This window comes from Lathamus discolor, chromosome 4 (assembly GCF_037157495.1).
Source record: "Lathamus discolor isolate bLatDis1 chromosome 4, bLatDis1.hap1, whole genome shotgun sequence".
Taxonomy (NCBI): Eukaryota; Metazoa; Chordata; class Aves; order Psittaciformes; family Psittacidae; genus Lathamus; species Lathamus discolor.
This window is the reverse complement of record NC_088887.1, coordinates 127,475,048-127,497,698: the sequence shown is the minus strand read 5'-3', so window position 1 is coordinate 127,497,698 and position 22,651 is coordinate 127,475,048. Positions and strand designations below refer to the sequence as shown.

At 49.7% G+C, this 22,651-nt stretch overlaps 1 protein-coding gene across 2 annotated transcripts in view; it reads left to right on the top strand.

Moving 5' to 3' along the window:
- The first annotated feature begins 205 nt into the window (after positions 1-205).
- NUP98 (nucleoporin 98 and 96 precursor) overlaps positions 206-22,651 on the top strand; it is a 38,964-nt gene continuing 16,518 nt past the window's right edge. The window contains exons 1-19 of one of the 2 annotated variants that reach the window (XM_065678989.1): positions 206-319; positions 3,743-3,846; positions 4,694-4,792; positions 5,218-5,397; positions 6,078-6,217; positions 7,085-7,192; positions 7,942-8,125; positions 9,701-9,864; positions 10,686-10,823; positions 11,556-11,616; positions 13,961-14,053; positions 14,341-14,481; positions 16,321-16,454; positions 17,145-17,332; positions 18,503-18,619; positions 19,354-19,655; positions 20,318-20,431; positions 21,049-21,187; positions 21,815-21,992. In XM_065678989.1, the coding sequence (XP_065535061.1) occupies positions 3,774-3,846; positions 4,694-4,792; positions 5,218-5,397; positions 6,078-6,217; positions 7,085-7,192; positions 7,942-8,125; positions 9,701-9,864; positions 10,686-10,823; positions 11,556-11,616; positions 13,961-14,053; positions 14,341-14,481; positions 16,321-16,454; positions 17,145-17,332; positions 18,503-18,619; positions 19,354-19,655; positions 20,318-20,431; positions 21,049-21,187; positions 21,815-21,992 (2,553 nt within the window). In that variant the 5' untranslated portion in view covers positions 206-319; positions 3,743-3,773. Of the gene's footprint in view, positions 320-3,742; positions 3,847-4,693; positions 4,793-5,217; positions 5,398-6,077; positions 6,218-7,084; positions 7,193-7,941; positions 8,126-9,700; positions 9,865-10,685; positions 10,824-11,555; positions 11,644-13,960; positions 14,054-14,340; positions 14,482-16,320; positions 16,455-17,144; positions 17,333-18,502; positions 18,620-19,353; positions 19,656-20,317; positions 20,432-21,048; positions 21,188-21,814; positions 21,993-22,651 lie in introns of both variants that reach the window. The other variant, XM_065678988.1, reaches the window with a different exon arrangement.

Genomic DNA, 22,651 nt, shown 5'->3' with positions numbered 1-22,651 from the left:
GGGCCGCGCTGTGGCGTTCTGGACCCTTCCGCAGCACGAGCCTCGCCCTCTCTAACGGCGTCGCACCAATCAGCGCTCAGGGCGCGGCAGGCGTCACGCGCCCTTTCACCCAATCAACGGCAAGCTTTCGCTGTTCCCCGAGGGGAGGGGAGGGGGAGCAGCCTCGCTCCTAAAGAGCGGCAGCCAATGGGCGGTGAGCGCGCGGGGCACGCTGGGAGGCGCGCGGAGCGGGCTGTGACGCAGCTTCCCCCTGCGTGAGGCGGCGGCGGCGGCACCGCGGGAGCGGCGAGGCCCGGCCCGGCCCGGGCGGTCCCGGCGGGTGGGTGCAGGGGCGGCGGCGCGGGGGGGGCTCGGGGCCCGGCCGGGGGGCGGCGCGGGCGGGGGGCGCGGCTCGGCCCGCTCTGAGGGCCCGGCGTGGCCGGCTGCGGTGGGGCTCCTCGGGACGCGGCCCCGCCGTGCGTGGGTAACCGGCGCTTACCGGCGGCTCCCGGGGCTGCTGGCGCTGAGAGCGCCTCGTCCCGGGGCGGGACCGCGGTGCTGCTGGATCCCGGCTGACCGGGGCCGGACCCGCAGGCCCGCGCTCGGGAGGGGGTTTAACGGGAGTGACCTCGGGTTCCTGCGGTGTGGCTGGAGCCTGGTGCGGTGTGAAGGGCCCTCGGAGCCTGCAGGAGCGGGGGGAGCGCCGCTGCGAGCCGCGATGGTGCTCAGCAGGGGCCGGGCCCTGTGAGCCCATCTCCTAACCCTGCTGTAACTTGGGCTCGGTTCCTGCCTCCGCCGCTGTTCCTGCGGCCGGGAGCTCCGGGTGCGCTCCCGTGCGCGGCTCGGGTGTGTGTTCATGGCACACGTTTGGTTTAACGCAAGGTTTGATACGTGCAGGCGTGAGCACAGTGTCTGCGTGCGCCGTCCCCCGGGTGAAAGGTGCGCTCTTGGGTCCCTGGCACCAGTGACCGCGTAAAGCCCAAGCTCCAGAGGTGGAGAATGCTGCAGGAGATCGTGATAACTCGTTTGCCTTACACAAAACCGCGCTTCAGGTTTCTTCTGAAAGAGTTTGGCTTTAAACAATCTGACTGTGAAGGAGCAGCGGCCTCAGTAAGGGCAGCAGTGGAGGGAGAGGAGCTGTATGAGCTGCAAGTCAGGCTGAGAATAAGGAGGCTGAACAACTGAAAGCTGTGGGGACACTTGAGGTGGCCTTCAGTGGGAGCTCCTTAGGGACAAAGTAGCCATGAATAGTCTGTACAGGTAGAGAAGAGTGCAGCTGAGGTGGGTGTGTGGAGTTTGAGGAGTCCCAGGGTGAAATTGATCTTCTAAGTGTTAAAATGATCAAACAGGGCATTTTTAAGGTATCACCCACAGAATGATGCGATGTTCTCCGGGCTCAGGGTACTCTGATAGTCTGTCAGGTCAGCTTTTTCCTTCTGATACCAGAATGGTGGTGTTTAAAGTCTCCTAGAGTGCCCAGGGAAGTCCATAAGAACTTGGATGTGTGAGTGGGAAGACTTCTTACCACCATAAAGCAATGTCCTGCTGTTGTGAGTAGTTGAAGATAACACCAAACATCATCTAAGTTACTCTTAATGTGTCAGATCCTGATTTGCTCCTCGCTGCTGTGGTCCCCAGTGCACTGGGATGGTGCAGAGGTACAGCTCTAGCTGCTCAGGATCCAGGATTGGCTGTTCCCAAAAGGTGTTATGGGTCTTTGGAACAAATACCTGTGATTTCATGCATGATGGATTTAGTGCCTTCACTCTGGAGGGGCTGTGCTGGGCTGTGCAGTGTATGTGTGTGTTTCCTTTGGGTTAGGAGGGTATAGGAGGAGTTGGAATTTGGGAGCTATAGAACTGCGAAGCTGGACAGAAGAAGTGTGTGTCTGGAGATTAACTTGGGTTGTTGATGGCCACATGGAGAATACTAGATAGGTTGTTCAGCTTGGAGAAGAGAAGGCTCTGAGGAGGCCTCAGAGCAGCTCCAGTGCCTAAAGGGGCTCCAGGAAAGCTGGAGAGGGGCTTGGGACAAGGGCCTGTAGGGACAGGCCAAGGGGAATGGCTTGAACCTGCCCGAGGGGAGACTGAGCTGAGCTCTTAGGCAGAAGCTCTTCCCTGGGAGGGTGCTGAGGCGCTGGCACAGGGTGCCCAGAGAAGCTGTGGCTGCCCCATCCCTGGCAGTGCTCAAGGCCAGGTTGGACACAGGGGCTTGGAGCAAGCTGCTCCAGTGGAAGGGGTCCCTGCCCGGGGCAGGGGTTGGAGCTGGAGGAGCTTTAAGCTCCATTCCCACCCAAACCTTTCCATGAGTTTATCACTATTTTGTATGATGGAGCCTCCTGAAAAACCTAAATGCAGTTTAAAAACGCCAAAGTGCTCCAGGTCAGCGTGACCTCACATGGAACAGTGTTAACCTAACGAGACTGTAAGTAGTGCTTTGTAAATGTTCCTGCTAGAGGCCATGTCTTAGTTTTCTAAACTTCTTAGTCCTGTGTTGCTGTGGATTGATGCTGCTGCCAACAGGGAGTTGTTCTGTGGATAACAGCAGCATTTTCCACTTCGGAGCTAGCAGGTGCCGGCCTCAGTGCAGGAAAAGGCAGCTCCAGTTGGAGCTGGCTAAGATGTGTTGTGGGGTTGTTAGAGAGCCATAACATTGTGTTTGTGCTTGGAGAAGAGATTGGGGTGAGGCAGCAGAACTGAATGTGGCTGGAAATAAACCAGTGGGTTGTGAACTGGGGTGAAACTCCCCTGAGCAAGCACTTGGAAGCAGTGAGCTTTAGAAAGTGAAGGAAATTCTAATACAGCCCCATGAGTGTTAATGGGAAGCAGATGGAAGGGGTATTCCTGCAATTCCTGTGCTGTGCGGTTCTGCTTTCTCTTATTTGAAGGAGTTGGCAAATGGGGTTTAATGGAAACATCATGGAAAACCCTGAGAGTGCTGCAGGAGCTGCAGCTGCAGTGTGAATCCTGTGTGTGTCTGTAGCAAGGTGTCCCACTGGTGCTCTTTGAGGAGTTGAGATAGAATCACAGAATGGTTTGTGTTGGAAAGAACCTTGAGATTGTGCAGTTCCAACCCCCATGGTTGAGCAGGTATGAGCTTGTGTTGAGGTAGGTCAGATACTGTAGACACAGGTGTGAAAAGTGCTGTTAGTTTGGGATGTTCTGGAAGGTTTCGTTGGAGATACATGGATGAGGGGAGTAGTTCTGTTTAGGATTTTTTCAGTCATAGAACCATGGATCATGGAATGGGTTGGGATGAAGGGAGCTTAAAGCTCCTCCAGCCCCAACCCCTGCCACGGGCAGGGACCCCTTCCACTGGAGCAGCTTGCTCCAAGCCCCTGTGTCCAACCTGGCCTCGAGCACTGCCAGGGATGGGGCAGCCACAGCTTCTCTGGGCACCCTGTGCCAGCACCTCAGCACCCTCACAGGGAAGAGCTTCTGCCTCAGAGCTCATCTCAGTCTCCCCTCAGGCAGGTTAAAACCATTCCCCTTGGCCTGGCCCTACAGGCTCCATCTGCAAGTTGTACAGGAAACCTCACCATAATTAAGGGTGGGAGGCAGCTTCTTTGGGACATCACCAGAGCATTAGTTCCTTCTCCCTTCTGGTGCTGAGACAGTGCTTTACATTGCTTAGTGTGACATAAACCTGCTGTCACATGTTTTGTGGCTTCAGGACTCATTACATTGCTTACATCCACCCTGAGGAAGCTGAAAAATGAATTTTGAACATAAGCTTTAACTAAAAGCTGACTTCTTCTTTGCAGGTTGAGGGGAAGAACCTGATACATCCCAAAAATGTTTAACAAATCCTTTGGGACTCCGTTTGGAGGCAGCACCGGCTTTGGGACTACTTCAACGTTTGGACAAAGTAAGTAATAAACTGACTTTCCAGCACTGCAGGTGGTTGTTCCTGGAGGATCAGGTGGTGATTCTTTGTGATGGAATCAGGGCTGAGTCAGGGGCAGGCTTCTGCACTGACCAAGCTCCTAATTTGGGTGGCGAAGCGCCGGAATGGGTTGCCCAGGGGAGTTGTGAATGCTCCATCCCTGGCAGCGTTCAAGGCCAGGTTGGACAGAGCCTTGGGTGGGATGGTTTAGTGTGAGGTGTCCCTGCCCATGGCAGGGGGGTTGGAGCTGGATGATCTTAAGGTCCTTTCCAACCCTAACTGTTCTATGGTTCTGTTATTCCAGGTTTCCACAGAGTTGTGGAAACTCTCTTTTTGAAGAGGAGGATTAGCTCAAATGCTCAGATGAAGGCCACATTGCTGGGATGGGGATTCTTTCAGTTAATACTGGATTTGTTGGGAAGTCTTGGAAGGAATATTCTGTACTCTGAGGGGTGTCTTGTGGAGATACATCTTGTAGATACCACAAGTGAGGTTATAGCGCCTAAATCAGACCAGGAACTGTCTGTGTGCTCTGTAGGAAGGATGCACACCAGTGCTGTTTATATTGCCAGGGGTCACTAGAAGTGGTAGAGCCCCTGCAGAGGAGTCTCTTTGCACTGTGCAGAGGTGACTGACTCAGTATATCCCAGCCCTTTGCTTCAGGAGCTCCATACAAGTATTAATGATACCACTTCCCATACCCCAGGCACTGACGTGTAGACAGACCTGCACAAGCTTCTTTTGGGACATTAAAAAGGCAGTGACAACATTTAGTTCCTTGTACCCGTGTTCAGAACGTGGCTTATCTAAACTCCAATGGTAATTTCAGATGCTGGCTTTGGGACAAGTGGAGGAGCGTTTGGAACATCTGCCTTTGGCTCTACCAACAACACTGGAGGCCTCTTTGGGAGTACACAGACAAAACCAGGTACTGCTGTGGTGTGGTTGTAGGGGAAACCAGTCCTGAGGAAGGATGTTACTAGAAAGACATGGGGAAGAAAAGGAAAAGAAACCCAAGCAGCCATCAGCAAATGCAACAGCACAAGTCACCCAACCAAAAAACTCACCCCAAAACAGCAACAAAACCCTCAACACCCTCAGGCAGTCAATGAGTGCAACTGATTACTGGTCTGTCAGTGTCCTCAGGAGGAAGCTCTGATCCTTTGTTAGGTCAAAAGTGTTTCATTTAAAATGCTCTTAAAGAGCATAGGGAAGCCCGTAAGGACGGGATGTGTGAGTGGGGCAACTCTGACACCACAAAACAGTGACCTGCTGTTCCGAATAGTTGAAGAACCCCAAAACCCCCAAGCAGTTCATGAGTGCAAATGATTAATGCTCTGCTTCTGTCTGCAGGAGGATTATTTGGTTCCACGACATTTAATCAGCCAGCCACCTCCTCCACAAGCACTGGCTTTGGCTTTGGAACCTCAACTGGGACATCAAACAGTCTGTTTGGAACAACCAGCACTGGGGGAGGCCTCTTCTCATCCCAGAGCAATGCCTTTGCACAGAATAAGCCAGCTGGGTTTGGAAGTGAGTAAAACTGTTGCATGTCCCCTGAGCATTGCTTGTTGTCTTTGAAGAGCCCAGAATGTTCTTGGTGCATGTGTACAGCTGCTACAAGTGTTAAGTGTGGCGTTGGTGTTACTCCTTCTCCTGAAGGATATAGTGATGCTTTTGTGGTCCACGGTAGCCAAGTGTGAGGATTGTGGCTACAAAATCTGTAGTTGTGATTTTAGCTGTAACTTTTCATAGAATTCTGGACTTGTTTGGGTTGGACAGGACCTTAAAGTTTTTCCAGTTCCAGCTCCCTGCCATGGGCAGGGACACCTTAAACTACAGCAGGTTGCTTTAAGCCCCTTCCAAGCCATTCTCCCTTGTCCTGTCCCTACAGGCCCTTGTTCCAAGCCCCTCTCCAGGTTCCCTGCAGCCCCTTTAGGCACTGGAGCTGCTCTCAGGTCTCCCCTTCAGGAGCCTTCTCTTCTCCAGGCTGCCCCAGCCCAGCTCTCTCAGCCTGGCTCCATGGCAGAGCTGCTCCAGCCTTCGCAGCAGTTCCATGACCTCCTCTGGCATCACTCCAGCAGCTCCATGTACCTCCTGTGTTGGGGTTTCCATTTCCAAACTCTTTTGCAATTTGAGTAAAGTATTTGGGCTGAAGCTTTAAAATTCAGGTTTCTTTAGTACTGACCTCTTTCTTTTCATGTTTCTTTCAGACTTTGGAACGAGCACCAGCAGTGGGGGGCTCTTTGGAACCACTAACACCACTTCCAATCCCTTTGGCAGTACCTCTGGCTCTCTTTTTGGCCCAACAAGTTTCACCGCTGCTCCAACTGGCACGACTATTAAGTTTAATGTAAGTCCTGCTTTTCCTTCCTACTCAAACTTGCTTGCTGTAGGAGTAAGTTTTGCAGTTATTTGTGTGAAGTGCTGTCTTGGTCCACTAGAGCAGGTTGTTCCAGGCCTCATCCAGCCTGGCCTTGAGCACTGCCAGGGATGGGGCAGAATTCCAGGTGATCAGTGCTAAATGCTGACAGCAATGAGATATTTTGGAATGGGACAAAATAAATTTGAGCCCTAAGTCTTGGAACTGTGAACTGGAATGTGGGGCTGATCCCTGGTGTTCTCTGGATGAATTCCCCTTAAGAAAGGGTTGAATAACATAACAGAGGTTCTGTGGCACTTGAAAATGGAGGGTGGCTCAGGAGAGAGCCCACCATGGAAATGGGGAACTGATTCCTGGTGGTAGGAGGTGTTCTGTTAACCAAATACTGGTTCACACAAATGTCAGCCCTCTTCACTTCTGCACTGAGCTGATATAACACACAGACTTTGTTGTTTTGGGGCAGAGGCAAAACTCTGACAACTTGTACAGGCTGAGTGCTGCTGATGTGCGCTTCCATAGTGCAGTTAAAGAGAATGGGGGATAATGAAATCCAGGCAGAGCTGGAGGATTTGGTTCAAAGATTGTATAAGCTGCTCCTAAAATGAAACTGAATGGAGTGGCCCTGCCTTGTTCTGGGTGTTCACAGGGGAAATTCCACTCTCGGTTGCTGCTGAACCATGTCAGAGAGTGAGGCCCCAGCTGTACAGAGAGCACTGATCCACTGCTCAGGTCCTGTGCTCAACTTAGGTTTTAACAGCAACCACTAAAAGAGCTCTAGGGATATGAACAAAGCTCTCTCTGGGTTTAAACCTCACATCTTGACCTCTTCTCTTGCAGCCACCAACTGGTACAGATACTATGGTAAAATCTGGTGTCAGCACCAACATCAACACCAAGCACCAGTGCATCACGGCCATGAAAGAATATGAAAGCAAATCTCTGGAGGTCAGTCACCAGTGCTCAGACACTCTTATCTTGCTTGTCTGATAATGTTGGGTTAGTAGAGGTTTTATGGCTGCAGTGAGTATCTGCTGTGCTGTGTATTAGCAGTATGACCTTCAATATCTGCAGCACCCACAGAAGAGGGGTGTCGTTAAGTAAAACACTTCATGCTTCATATATCACCAAATTAATTGCATTTGGGTTTAAATGCTTAACACTGCAGTTCTTGAGGAGCTACAATTTCACCTCCCCGTGTACCCAGATACAGTCCTACACTGCTGAGATAACGGCAGAATCTCGGACAAAGCAAAGTTGTTTAACATAAAGTAGTGTTTCCAAGGGTTTAACCTGAAGCATTTCCATTCAAGTTGACTTACTTGGTACTTCAAAACAGGTTTTCTACTCAAAAGATCTGAAAGAGCTCTGAGATGTAAACTGGAAGCCCAAACATGAATCTGAGTTTAGGTCATAGAATGATGGAATAGTTGAGTTGAAGGGACCTTAAAGTTCTTCCAGTTCCACCCCCCTGCCACAGGCAGGGACACCTTCCACTAGAGCAGCTTGCTCCAAGCCCTATCCAGCCTGGCTTGCATTGAATTGAAGGTCCTGTTTTTGGTCCCTCTTTTAAAAATGTGGGCATGCAGCTTTTCTCAATACCCTCATCTCAGTGTACGCTCGAATGCTGTGCAAGCTGCTGCTCATGCTTCTCCAGCCTTACCCTGTGTAAAGAGAACTGGCTTTTCCTTTGCTAGGAACTGCGTTTGGAAGACTACCAGGCAAACAGGAAAGGACCCTCCAACCCTGTAGGAGCTGGAGCAGCTGCAGGCTTGTTTGGGTCTTCTACAGCTACGTCAAGTACAGCTACAGGACTTTTTGGCTCTTCTACTACTAGTACTGGCTTTTCATATGGACAGAATAAAACTCCTTTTGGAACCAGTAAGTACTGCTTGACCCCTGTCCTTACTGTGACTGGATAAGCTATTTAAAGACCTGTACCAACAACAGATGAAGAAACACTGGTGTGAGCTCAGAATATTCCTGGTTGTATTACGGGCATTCGCTGATCAGGTTCCTTGCTGTAGGAATCTCCATTTACTCTTCAGGGACTGTAACTCCCTCCACATCCCCCAGGTTCTGCTGGAAAGCAGCTTATTAGAGCCTCTGCTTCCCAGGGAAGTCAGCTGCCTCGTGGGCGAGGAGAGCAGTTTGAAGCAAACCCACCAGGATGTTGCTGATGGTGGGCAGGGTGGAGGCATCGGTTAGTGCTGAAGTCAGGATTCCACTTCTGCTAAGGAGCACAGATACACTGCCTGGAAACAGGCTGGTTGATTTATAGCAGCCATAGACTCTGCCGGGGGCTTTTCTGTGCCACAGAGCAGGGTGTGACTTGTTTTATCATGGACTCACTGTGGTGGTTGAACCCCAGCCAGTAACTCAGTGCCACACAGCCACTCGCTCATTCTCGCTTTACCCTCTGCACCCAGCAGGATGGGGAGGAGAATGGAAAGAATGTAAACCCTATGGGTTGAGATATGAACAGTCCAGTAACTAAGGTATAATACAAAACTACTACTAATAATAATGATAAGGGAAATAACAAGGGGAGAGAACATGAAACTGAAAATGGAAAGGGAAAAAACACCAGCAAACACAAGTGATGCCCAGTACAATTGCTCACTGTCCACTGACTGATACCCAGCCTGACTAGAGCAGCAATCTGGGCCTTTGAGTGACTACCCCCAGTTTCTATACTGGGCATGATGTGCTGTGGTATGGAATACCCCTTTGGCTAGTTTGGGTCAGGTGTCCTGTCTCTGCTTCCTCCTGGCTTCTTGTGCCCCGCCTTGCTGGCAGAGCATGAGATTGAAAAGTCCTTGACTGGAGTAAGCATTACTTAGTGACAAATAAAAACATCGGTGTTATCAGCACTGTTCTCATGCTGAAGTAAAAACCACAGCACTGCACCAGCTACTGAGATGGAAAAGAATAACTGTTACAGCTGAACCCAGGACACTCATAGAATGGTTTGGGTTGGGAGAGATTTTAAAGCTCATTCAGCTCCAACCCCCTGCCACAGGCAGGGACCCCTTCCCCTGGAGCAGCTTGCTCCAAGCCCCTGTGTCCAACCTGGCCTTGAGCACTGCCAGGGATGGGGCAGCCACAGCTTCTCTGGGCACCCTGTACCAGCGCCTCAGCACCCTCCCAGGGAAGAGCTTCTGCCTAAGAGCTCATCTCAGTCTCCCCTCGGGCAGGTTCAAGCCATTCCCCTTGGCTGGGCCCTACAGGCCCTTGTCCAAAGCCCCTCTCCAGGTTTCCTGGAGCCCCTTTAGGCACTGGAGCTGCTCTGACGTCTCCCATTCAGGAGCCTTCTCCAGGCTGATCCAGCCCAGCTCTCTTAGCCTGGCTCCATGGCAGAGCTGCTCCAGCCCTTGCAGCATCTTGGAGTATGGAAACATTGCAGGTTTGGATAGATACTTGAGGGTGTTTTAACCAATGTGTTCTCTGTTGTAGGTACAACTGGCTTTGGCACAGGAACCACGGGGGGGCTTTTTGGTCAGCAGCCTCAAACTACAAGCCTGTTCAACAAACCTTTTGGCCAGCCCACAACAACGCAGAACACTGGCTTTTCTTTTGGGAACACCAACACCCTGGGGCAGCCCAACACGAGCACAATGGTAAGAGAAGCTGTTTGAACCCTAAAGGTGGAAGTTTGGCTGTAGCTACTCCAGTAGACACAGGACACAGGGATTTAGATCTTCCTCAGACTGGTACAGCTTCATCAAATGAGGATGCAAAGCTCTGAATGCCACCATCTGAGCAAGCAGCTTCTTGCCAAGGGAAGCTTCAGCCATGATAATGGGCAGCAGAACAGCTGCTAACAAACAACTTCACCCATTCCTTTCTTTAAGCTGTCTACTCTGTCAGTTCAGGTGTCTCTTATGTTCACAAAGGCAAAATAATTCCATTCTTAACATCCTGTGGGATTCATTACCAATTCTATGCTTCCTGGTGGCTAGTGAAGGCATTCATGGGCTTCTTCTCGTAGAAGGATGCTGTACAGCTGTAACCTGTGGTATAGCTGAGGCTCTGCCTCCAAATATGCTGTAGACTTCCTGAATATCTTATGACTTCTCCCAGGAAATGTTTCTTTTTCCTCTCAAAGCAATGAGGAAATTCCAGTATTCTCTCCCTCAGTGATGAGTGAGATGTTTCTTTTCCCTCTCCCTCACTCAAAGTGATGAGGAAATTCCAGCAGCCTTTGAAGCTTGGAGCATAAATTCTGTGCTCTTTCATTTGATGCTTTTAATTTCTTTTTGGTACCTTATCTCTTGGAGAATGACAAAAGCTTCTGAAATGCCTTTCATCCATCATCCCCCAGCACAAGGGCTGATGTTGCAGCATCGTTCTAGTCACTGACTGTGTTTTAGTTCCAATATCACCAGTGCAGACCTGGAGAAGCACTGTACCATGAGCTTAACCTAATTCCTATCCATAGGGTCTCTTTGGGGTGACCCAGCCCTCACAGCCTGGAGGCCTTTTTGGAACAGCTGCCAATACAAATGCTGGGACTGGGTTTGGAACTGGAACTGGGCTCTTTGGACAACCCAACACAGGATTTGGTGTTGGCGGTTCGGTATGTCTGTGCTTTGTTATACAAAAGCAGAACTAGAGGAAATGAGATGGGAATAAACAGCTTAGGAGTCCTCTTCCTGGGTGCTGACCTGCATGAAAATATCCATTATCTTAGATGTCCTAACTTAGGTGTCTTAACTTAGGAGTTAAGGTGCCCAAGATTCGGAACTAGAGGGGTTTTTGTGAACTGAAGGAAAGAGTATAAGCATGTGCATAGAACTGGTGGGGTAGAAACAAGGCCAGGCTGGACAGGCTTGCAGCAACCTGCTCTAGTGGAAGGTGCACCTGCCCATGGCAGGGGGTTGGAACTGGAGGAGCTTTAAGGTCTGTTCCAACCCAGAACATTCCCTGATTCCGTAAGTAGTCTTAAGTGATAAAACACGGGAGGAGAGACCTAGGGGTGCCTCTGTGTAGTGTTGAAGATACAGATGCTCAAGTTGTGATGATGATGATGACTTAACAAAACTTGAACTTGATTACACCCAGGATGACCAAATATCAGTAATGGAGTGTAATTAGGTTGGAAAAACCCTTAAGAACAAGTCCAACTGTAATACTTGTTTCCAGAAGGTGCTTGTTGCACACTAGTGCACGTATGTGTGCAGATAACACACCACTGCTGGGAGCCTGGGTTGTGTGGCTTCACGAGTGCTTGGCTTCAATTCTGCTTTCTTGCTTAACGGTGTAACAAATGAATCCATGAGGTTTCCACATTGACGTTTCTCCCTTCTAGACCCTGTTCGGGAACAAGCCTGCTGGATTTGGAACCACCACGACCAGCGCTCCCTCGTTTGGTACAACCACCGGTGGCGGGCTCTTTGGTAACAAACCAACCCTGACTTTAGGAACCAATTCAAACACTTCCACTTTTGGTACATATTTAAAAAGTGGGGTTTCAGTCACTTAGCACTGTACTGCATATACCACACACACTTGGCTGCTGAGTATTGCATGCTAAATGTTCTGGGTGTTACGATTCTCAGGTAAGCCGTGCTCCTGATGCATGTTGCTGCAGGGGAGCATCTTGGATACTGGTTTATACCTTTCCTATAGAGAGGATGCTGGTTTGCCCCAATAGGGCAATTCCAGGCACAAACACAGGCTGGGGGGGAGACTGGATGGAGCAGCCTGAGGAGGAGGACTTGGGGTGTTGGGTGAGGAGAAGCTCCCAATGACCCAGCTTCAGTGTGTGCTTGAGTCCAGACCCCCCCTTGTGTGTGGGGCTGCACCCCCAGATTGTGAGCAGCAGCTCAGGGAGGGGATCCTGCCCCTCTGCTGTGTGAAGGGGAGACCTGAGAGCAGCTCCAGTGCCTAAAAGGGCTACAGGAAACCTGGAGAGGGGCTTTGGACAAGGGCCTGTAGGGCCCAGCCAAGGGGAATGGCTTGAACCTGCCCGAGGGGAGACTGAGATGAGCTCTTAGGCAGAAGCTGTTCCCTGGGAGGGTGCTGAGGCGCTGGCACAGGGTGCCCAGAGAAGCTGTGGCTGCCCCATCCCTGGCAGTGCTCAAGGCCAGGTTGGGCACAGGGGCTTGGAGCAAGCTGCTCCAGGGGAAGGGGTCCCTGCCCGTGGCAGGAGTTGGATGATCTCTAAGGTCCTTTCCAACCTATACCATTCAGTGATTCCTCTTGGTGGTACTCCTTCAGGGATAGATAGTTTCAAGTACTGCTATTCTGACAAGAGCAAAAGAGAAGCTGAAGCCTTTACTTAAACTGAAATCAAAGCATTCAGAGAACAGAGGTGTGTACAGAGGCTGCAAACACACTGGTGCCAGGAGTGAGGAAGGAAGTAAGGTATAACCACTGATGCTGCAGCTTGGCAGCAAGTGGAAGGAGATTGTACAGTGGAGCACAGGTAAAATGGAGCAGTCAGTTCTGGTTTAACTGCAAGCTGTTGTTGGTTTTCATGGTGTGAAGGATCAAAGTCCTGAAGAACTGGGCTTTGTGTGTTCCTGTTGGCTTCTTGATGCCAGCGTCAGGGAACTGATGAACAAGTGTGTGACTGAGCCTGAGAAATGTGCAGGGATGGTTCAAGTCTATGACCATCTTCCTGTACAGAGCTTCTGTGACATCTCTGTTGTCTTTTTGCTGCTGTATCTGAGAGCAACAAAAACAGTTCCTGAAAGTGAGCAGGAGAGCGTTTAGATATGTCTTTTGTTCTGTTTGGGGTTATTTTATTAACTGTTCAGGTAATAAAGTCTGCAGTGAGTTAGCCTCATTTCCCAGCTGGCCAGAATAGGGATGGGCAAGAAACTGTTGGGTTCTTGGGGCAGCACCTTTTAAGCACAGCTTCATTGTGGTGACCCACCCTGGGCAAACTCACCACTTCATGGCATTTGTGAGAGTTGCTTCCGAGTTGCTTGTCCTTCCCCGAGATCCTCATGGCCTGTGTGTTGACACTGTGTGGTGAGCTCTGCTGGGTGTAGTGTGGGGTTTCAGTTCGCCTGTGTTACTTGCACAGTGGTGCAGTTGTAGGAAGAACAGACTTTGGTTCTAAGCTGTTCCTGATGTCGGTTCATGACTGCACTTCTCTAGTCCAGTTCTGTCTCTGCGCACAAAGTAACCATGGAATGGTTCCACAGTCTTCACTGTAAGAACTAATCTGTCTGATGTCAGGTTTGGATTGTACTTGGATACTGTTAGAGGTGTATCTTTGAGCTGTGTGCTTACAGGAGTCCGGGTTGTTAACTTCTTTGTTGGTAAGAATCAGGAAGTGTGTGTGGTATAAACAGTATAAAATGGGATTTGTTATTTCCCAGCAGCAGAAAAAACTTAATACACTTCATTCCATTGCCAGAAACAGCATCACCGTGTCCATTCTGGCTGTCGGTAAAGCTGGGAAGGTTGTAACAGATGGGAAACCTTAAGAAGATGAAACACCTTCTCTACAGATCTTTTCAGTGATATTTCAGTAGTGTTTTCATTATTATTTCATAACTCAAGTATGTGTTACGAAATTTTTACCATTGAAGTCCCTTCTTGCTGCTTGTCAGTTGAACTCCCACTGTTGGAAACAGTGTGAAATCAGACCTTAACTGTTGCAGGGCTGTCTCTGAGCTGGGAATACCTATGTATTTAAATACATCTTTTAATTCCACCGCTATTATAGTGATTAATGAGCTTCTGGTTCTGTTCCTGAAGGGTTTGGTGCCAACACTGCTGGAAACAGTTTGTTTGGAAATAAACCTGCAACTGGGACTCTGGGAACCGGCCTTGGAACCGGATTTGGAACAGGTAGGGTTGACCAGTGTATTTCATGTCAGCCTAAGCTTAGTCCTGAAGCATCAGTGATAGTACAGCCTTGTTGCTGACTCTAATGTAGATGTTTAAGCTTGAAACCATCAGTCTCTGTCTCAGATCAGAACCTAATAGAGCTTCTAACATGGTGCCAGGTAATCTTTTAGAAACTCCAGCCAGCAGGAATTGCAGTTCAGTAAATAACTGATTCTGTGCTGTGGGATAAACTGGCTTGTAAGTTTGTCCCAGTGTTGTAGTAAATGACAGTATCTCTTGTGCTGCAGCTCTTGGGGCAGGACAGACGTCTCTGTTTGGGAGCACCCAGCCCAAACTTGGTGGAACACTGGGAACAGGAGCGTTTGGAGCACCAGGATTCAATACATCAACAGCTACTCTGGGCTTTGGAGCCCCTCAGCCTGCTGTGGGTAAGTGTGGGTTAACCTCAGTTTAACTGCTGCTTCTCCCTTGTTTTGAATGTGCCTAAACGTAGGAGCACATCCCACTCAAATCCTTTGGAGGGAAAAGAGATGTTTGAGCATCTATTTGAGCACTTCTGTTCTCAGTAGCAAGGGAGACCATCTTAATGGCATTTTTGATGCTAATTATATGTACTTTTTCAAGCTGTGTAACATTACTGGTAATTGCAGCTATTTTAAAGCTTCATCTTCATGATTACCAGTGTATTTTCCATCACTGAATTTGGGGCAGCAGCAGTAGGTGCTTACAGAAACTGCAAAGGGACATGTAGCATTGGCATCCTCAGTAATTCCAGTTAGGAAAGCCAAAGAGGTTTGATTTGTGGGTATTGGGGAAATAAATGGTCTTCAGATTCAGGCTCTTGGGATACCATATTGTAAGTTCCAGTGTGTAGCAGGAAGCCAGGCAAGGTGGCAGAAGGCCTCTGGAGGAATGGGAAGCTCTGGAAAAGCTAAACACTGACAGGAAGCGTATGGGAGGTGGAAGCAGGGAAGGGTGATCCAGGAAGAAGACAGAGATGTTGTCTGAGCATGCAGGGATGGGTTTAGGAAAGCTGAAGCCCATCTGGAGCCAAATTTGGTCAGGGATGTCAAAGGCAACAAGAAGCTTTTATAAGTATACAGGTGACAGAAGGAAGAGCAGAGGTGGCTGATTCACCTGAGGGTTTTGCTGCCATCCAGATGGACCTCAATGGGCTGGAGAAACAGGGCAGCAAGTGGTTCAACAAGGGGAAGTGCAAAAGTCCAGAGGAGGCCATGGAGATGCTGTGAGGGCTGGAGCAGCTCTGCTATGGGCACAGGCTGAGAGAGCTGGGCTTGGCCCTGCTTCAGCAGGGACCTGGGATAAAGGTGGCTTTCAGAGGTGCCTGCAGTCTCACTGTTCTGTGTCCCTCACAGTAACTTCCTATACCAGTTATGAGAGGGAAGGTATGGCTGAGGGGAGCTCTATCCTCCTCATGGTGAAATGCTCTCTCATGAGTGATTGCAGTCAGATTTTCCATACTTCTCTCTTGTTCCCATCATACTTCTGTAATTCTGATGCTTGGACCTCCCTTGGAGTAATTCTAGAGATGACCCAAGCGTTCACCTCTGTAGGCAGCACCTGCAATGGGACAGCATAAACACATCAGTTAAACCAGCTTTTGGTCTGATAAGAACCAGTTGCCTCAGTCTCCCCCCCTGCAGACTTCAGCAGTGAGCTGCTGCGTCTGGAGTGGGTTTGTCCTTTGGGAATGCAGAGATTCAGTCCTGCTTTCTTGGATTCACTCTTCATGGGGTGAACACTTACAGCAATTTAATGGGAATTAAAATGAGATGCTAGAAGGTGGAAAGACAAAACCAAGAGGTTGTGGTTGCAGAGGGGACTCCAGGCCTGTACATTTGGTTGCTGCAGCAGGAATGTCACATTCTGCATGAAATACTCCCTCCTGCCCTTGGGAAGGCACTCCAGGAGTCAGTAGTTAAAGGCTCTGGTGGGCCAGGCTCCTGCTGCTGATGTGCAGCTCTCTGTGCCCTCAGCTTTTCACTATTAAAACCTTCCTGAATGCAGCTGCAGATACTAATGGGGGAATAGAATCTGGTTTGTGCTCCAGGCTGCTGCAGCAGCAGTGACTGGGGAGCAGGGAAAAGAACGCTCAAGGTGATGCATAGAGAGATGTGTATTCCTCTGAGGAGATGCTGTGTCTGGAAGCCTGGCTCCTCTGCCTACTCTGGTTCTGTCTGAACCTGGGTGGATTCACTGTTTTAACCATGAAACTGTTAAAACTAAAACCTGATGGTCTTTTACAGCACTGACAGACCCAAATGCATCAGCTGCCCAACAAGCAGTGCTTCAGCAGCATCTCAACAGCTTGACTTACTCACCCTTTGGAGATTCTCCACTCTTCAGAAACCCCATGTCAGACCCAAAGAAGAAGGAAGAGGTAAGTCCACATGAACATTAATTTTACGGATAAGACTTCTCCTTTGTGCTCACTGTATTCAATACAGCCAGCAGCAAAATAAGCTGGTGTCTGCACCCTCATGCTGGTGCAGCAGCTTTTTATGCTCTTCAGGATGCAAACGGCTTATGCTGTGGCTTTGCTCACTACCTTCACCTGCATCAGAGCCTTGACTTTGGATTTCTGGTGTTGATTGCTGCTGCTAGGATAGAGATGGGTGATGGTCTCTGTATTCCAGCACCTAAAGGGTCTACAAGAAAGATGGAGAGGACTTTGGACAAGGGCCTGTAGGGGCCCCACTGTCCTCCGTGGCTGGGGCAGAGACTGTTGCCCGCTCCAGGCACTGAGGCCTCCTTGCTCCAGCTGCTGGCCTTGGGATGCCCACACCTCTGGTATGTCCCCAGAGTCACTCTGCTTGGGCTGGACACCCAGGCTGGCTGCTCTAAAGCTACATCTATAGGTTGTTGCTAGCCCTTCAGTGAGTGAGTGGAGGCTTTTGATCCTTGGCATTGCTTCTGTTATGTGTTGTCACCCAGCTTTGTGTCTGGTTTTGTTCATTGCTTCCCCCTTTCCTTCTTACCCGTTTTCATTTAAAAGGTCCCTGACCACACACCTTTACCAGAGCAGCAGTGAGTGGTCTGAAACCTCCAGTTCTCCATCTTTTTGTTGCAGAGGCTGAAACCAACTAACCCAGCAGCTCAGAAGGCCTTAACAACACCCACCCACTACAAACTGACCCCTCGTCCAGCAACCAGAGTGCGACCGAAAGCTCTGCAGTCAGCTGGCCCTGCCAAATCCCACCTCTTCGATGGTCTTGATGATGATGAGCCATCCCTGTCCAACGGGGCATTCATGCCAAAGTTAGTGTCTCTCTTGTGCTTGTGTGTGAGAGGAAGCAAACTCCTGTAGAGGTTCCTAGATTCCATGACTGGCTATTCAGATAGGAATAGCAAGAACTCATTGTCTGTAAAACTTGAACTGCCTTTGGTAGAGGAGCTGAAGTTCAGCTTAAGCAGCAAAGGCCAAATAAGCTGTGAAATGAGGTCATGTCGTGAGTAGAGCAAAGCTCCTATGAGGTCAGTTAGGAATTGCTACAAGAAAGCTTGTAGGGTGTAATACTTCCTGCTTCTGAACTGGAAGTGTCATTAGGTTGCTAATGCACTTGGTATGGAGGCAGATTTGGGGCAGTTCACAGCCTGGCACAGGTTCTGCTTCAGATCCATGGCTGGTTCTGTGTCAGATCCATGGATGTCTCTGTGAGAACTAAGTAATGATGTTGTGGATCTACCCTAGTAAAGCTTTTGGATTCAGGCTTCACAAGTATCAGTGGCAACCAAATTGAAAAGGGCTTTGGAAAGCTTTGGAGTTTATTTAAAACAAACAGCAAAAACCTTTGGAGGAAGATGCATCCTTCCTTGAGCATCCCTCTAAGCACAGGCTTTCTAAAGCATTTTGTAACTTCCGTGAACTTGGTTTGTCTCTAACTCAGCCTGAACAGTCTGTTTGCTTTCCAGGGGGAGGGCAGAGATGAAATTACTCAGTTAAGTTGAAAATCACCAGCTGCTCACAGGATCAGAACAAAGGGATGCTCGGAGTTATTTGAGTGTAATGGGTGTAGTAGTTCAGTGATCTTCAGGTTGCAGATTCAGCCTTAGCCTGGCCACTGACTCTCTCCTAAAGTAACCCTGTAGTGAAGAAGAACCTGCGTCCAGAGGCCAGACTTGGTTTTCCTGCTGGAAAAGCTGTTTTATAAAGCAGAGACTACTGTGGTTTAATGCACTCAGGTTCTGAAATACAGTGACATGTGTTTCTCACGCTTACTCATAAACCACAGCCACAAATGGGACTCCAGAGAGAGCTTTAGTATCTCAGCTACTGCAGTGCTCTTACAGACAACTTGATGTGTCCTGAGTCTGAGAGAAGATCTCACACAGCTGGTTTGTGGTCCCTGCAGCATGCAAATTAAGCAGGAAATACAGATTTATGCCATGGATAGATCCCAATTTCTCTTTGGTGGGATTTGTTTTCAGGAAGAGCATTAAAAAGCTGGTTTTGAAGAACCTCAACAGCAGCAGCCTCTTCTCTCCTGTCAATCGGGAAAATGAAGACCTGGCTTCTCCCTCAGAGTACCCGGAGAATGGAGACAGGTATGGAGATGGGTGATGTGGTTCACCACGTGTGTGTGTGCTTCTGAGAAATGCAAACTGGTTCTGCCTGTCTCTTAGAGTTATTAAAAGAATAGGTGGTTACTGTCAGGGATGTCATCGTAGCTGTGTATTGAAGCACGCTGACCTGTTGAGATTCATTTCCTCTTAAACTGGCCATAGGTTCTTCCTGCATGGTCACATACCAGTTCATTCCATCCAGAATCAGCAGTTGAGAGGAATGACTTCAGGAATGACTGCCAGAGGGGAGACTGAGCTGAGCTCTTAGGCAGAAGCTCTTCCCTGTGAGGGTGCTGAGGCGCTGGCACAGGGTGCCCAGGGAAGCTGTGGCTGCCCCATCCCTGGCAGTGCTCAAGGCCAGGTTGGACACAGGGGCTTGGAGCAAGCTGCTCCAGTGGAAGGGGTCCCTGCCCGTGGCAGGGGTTGGAGCTGGAGGAGCTTTTAGGTCCTTTCCAACCCAAACCCTTCCATGACTGTGGTATCCCTCTCCCAGCCTTATCCCTACATTTCTTGTAGTGGGAGCCCCAGAGTGGGTGTGAAGTGGTGGAGGTTGTCTGACAAGAACAGAATGAAGGGGATAATTGCTTCCCTCAGTCTGCTGACTCTGCAGTTCGTGTCATGGTCCATTTTGCTTTTGCTACGAAAGACACCAGAGTTTGGATGCTGCCACAGTCCCCTAAAACTAAATCATTCAACTTCATCCTTCCTTCCCTCAGGTTCTTCCTGTCAGTGCCCCCCGATGAAAACCACAGGCAGGATGGGGAGCGAGAGGATGAGGATCAGCATGAGGTGAGCAGGTTTTACACGAACCCCATTGCCAGGCCCATTCCCCAGCCTGCAGAGAACTCCCTGCACAAACACCACAACAACGTGGACGACACCATCGTGGCCCTGAACATGCGTGCGGCCCTGCGGAACGGCCTGGAAGGCAGCAGTGAGGATGCCTCTTTCCATGATGATTCCCTTCAGGATGAGCGTGAGGAGGAGCCAGAAATCATGCATCATCTGCACCCTGCAGGTGAGACTGGGGCTGGGGTAGGTGTGTGGCTCCTGACTGTTCCATGGGTGTTCAGTGAAGTTCTCCTCTGGCTGTTGTAGGCCCTCAGCTTTTGCTCTTTGCTTCCCCTCCTTTATTCTGTAGAACCCAAATCTTGGTTTTCAGTCTCATGTCTAGTGTGGAATTTGTTTCTGCCGAGTCAAGAGCAGTTTAACTCCATCACCCAGTTTAATATTAGACTGAAGTAGTGAGATGTGTGAGAGGGAGGAGGAGGACCCAAGCTGTGAGTGTTCTGCAGTAGTAAACAGGGTTGTCTGTTGTTCATGAGCCAGATTTCACAGTTGGAGATGTAGTTAGCCATGTGGAGTGCACTGTAGGAACCGAAAAGGATGGAGCAGCTCTGCTCTGGAGCAGGCTGAGAGAGCTGGGCTGGGTCATCCTGGAGAAGAGAAAGCTCAAGTGGAGACCTGAGAGCAGCTCCAGTGCCTAAAGGGGCTGCAGGAAACCTGGAGAGGGGCTTTGGACAAGGGCCTGTAGGGACAGGCCAAGGGGAATGGCTTGAACCTGCCCGAGGGGAGACTGAGCTGAGCTCTTAGGCAGAAGCTCTGCCCTGTGAGGGTTCTGTGAAACATTAAAGTTGAGAACTCGTTATCAGCTCAGTGCTGAAGGTGTCTGTGTTGCAGGCATTGTCCTGAAGAGAGCTGGCTATTACACTGTCCCCTCCATGGAGGACCTGGCAAAACTCACCAACGACAGGAACGAGTGTGTCGTGACAGGCTTCACCATTGGCCGCAGAGGTAAGCACGGGCAGCTCACCTTATGCTGAGAGGGACTTTACACTCAGGGAACCTCAGCCTGAGTACTACACCCACAGTGTGATCATGAACAGCACCCTTTGGTGCTGGGTAACTTGGGTTCAGGTCTTGTAGTGTTTCAGCCTGGTAGCACTGCCAAACTGGAGTGACTTGAGAAGGTTAAAGGTGAGAAGAACAAAGTCACCTGCAGTTGTAAAATCCAGATTGCTGCAGCATTGATGCACACCTCATGGTTGTCATCATTTCCATCTTGGGTGCTATATGGAGCTTGAGTGAAGAACCTTTAGCCTAAAGTGTGTTCTTTACTCTCTTATTTAATACAAAATCATAGAGTGTATACTACTTAAATGCTTCACATTTGTGTTGGCAATATAAATAGCCAAGGGATAACAAAAAGCTTTCTGTGCAAAATAACTAGCTATAAGGAAGTTGGGAACACATCTCCAGTGTGTTGACACTGGGGAGGAGCCATCATTGTGCTGCTCTGGAGACGTGGCAGAGGTCAGTGGTAGGGTGGGGGAAAGAGTGTAGTGGGCACATGGGTTCTCTGGCATGTGACTTGTCACGGACACAGTGTGATGGTTTGGGTTGTTTTGCAGGTTATGGATCCATTTACTTTGATGGAGAAGTAAATCTCACCAACCTAAACCTGGATGACATCGTGCATATCCGTAGGAAAGAAGTTGTTGTCTACCCTGATGATGAGAGAAAACCACCCATTGGTGAAGGCTTGAATAGGTGGGCTTTAAATATGTTCTCTGTGGGGATGGGGCTTGCAGGGGGGTTGTGTCTGACACTGGTTGCCTGCTGTGGCTGCAGGCAGCTCGCAAGAGATCTGAATCCAGGCTGCGCATTCATTCAATCATGGAGTCATGGAATAGTTCAGGAAGGGATCTTCAAAGCTCATCTAGTCCAACCCCTGTAATGAGCAGGGACATCTTCCACTAGGTTAGGTTCCCAGAACCACATCCCGCCTGGCCTGGAATGTCTCCAGGGATGGGGCACCCACCATCTCTCTGGGCAACCTGTGCCAGTGTTTCACCACCCTCATCATAAAAATGTCTTCTATCTTGTCTGAATTTCCCCTCTTTTAGTTTCAAACCATCACTCCTTGTCCTGTCACAACAGCCCCTGCTAAAAAGTCTCTCCCCATCTTTACTCTTAAGTACTGAAAGGCCACAGTAAGGTCTCCCTGGAGATGACAGCATGGCACAGTCACTGGATGATACCTGCAGGTTTCTGAACCAGAACCTGGCTTTAAAAACTGGTTTGAGCCCATGTGTTCAGTTCTCAGCTCCTCCACACAATGCAGTAGCTCTGCCTCAACCCCTTGTAGCCTCTTACCCTTTTGTCTGTCTTTCCCAGGCGAGCTGAAGTTACCTTAGATGGGGTGTGGCCTACAGATAAAACCTCTCGCTGCCCCATCAAAAGCCCGGAGCGACTGGCAGAGATGAATTATGAAGGGAGACTGGAGGCTGTGTCTCGGAAGCAGGGCGCTCGCTTCAAGGAATACCGCCCGGAGACGGGATCCTGGGTCTTTAAGGTAATGTTCTTGTCCTGGCTGCGAAGTGACTTCGGGAAAGGTGGAAATAGCCTGAAATTTGGATCTCCTGGGCATTCTCATTCAAAAACTTTCCTAAACTGCCATGAGATGTCCCAGGTACTTCAGCTGTAGTGCAAAATGTCACAGAATCATGGAATGGTTTGTGTTGGAAAGGATCTTAACATCGTCCAGTTCCAACCCCCTGCCACAGGCAGGGACACCTCACCCTAGACCATGTTTTCCAAAGCTCTGTCCAACCTGGCCTTGAACACTGCCAGGGATGGAGCATTCACCACGTCTCTGGGCACCCTCAGCACTGTCACAGGGAAGAGCTTCTGCCTTAGATCTAGCCTAACTTCCCCTTTCTCAGCTTACACCCATTCCCCCTTGTCCTATCACTGCAGTCCCTGATGAAGAGTCCCTCTGTCATGGCTTAAGCCCAGCTGTTACAGCTGAACCCATGACACCCTCTCTGGTATCCTTGTAGCCCCCTTCAGATACTGGAAGGAGTCCTCACCAAAATGATCACATCTTTGGCTTCAGACCTGTGTGCAGTGGGTGTTCTTGGTCTGCACAAAAGCTGAACTGGTTCTAGATGTCCCAGCCACTGCGGCAGGTGGCCACTTAGGCCAGCTCAAACTTGAGGCCTTCCACAAATA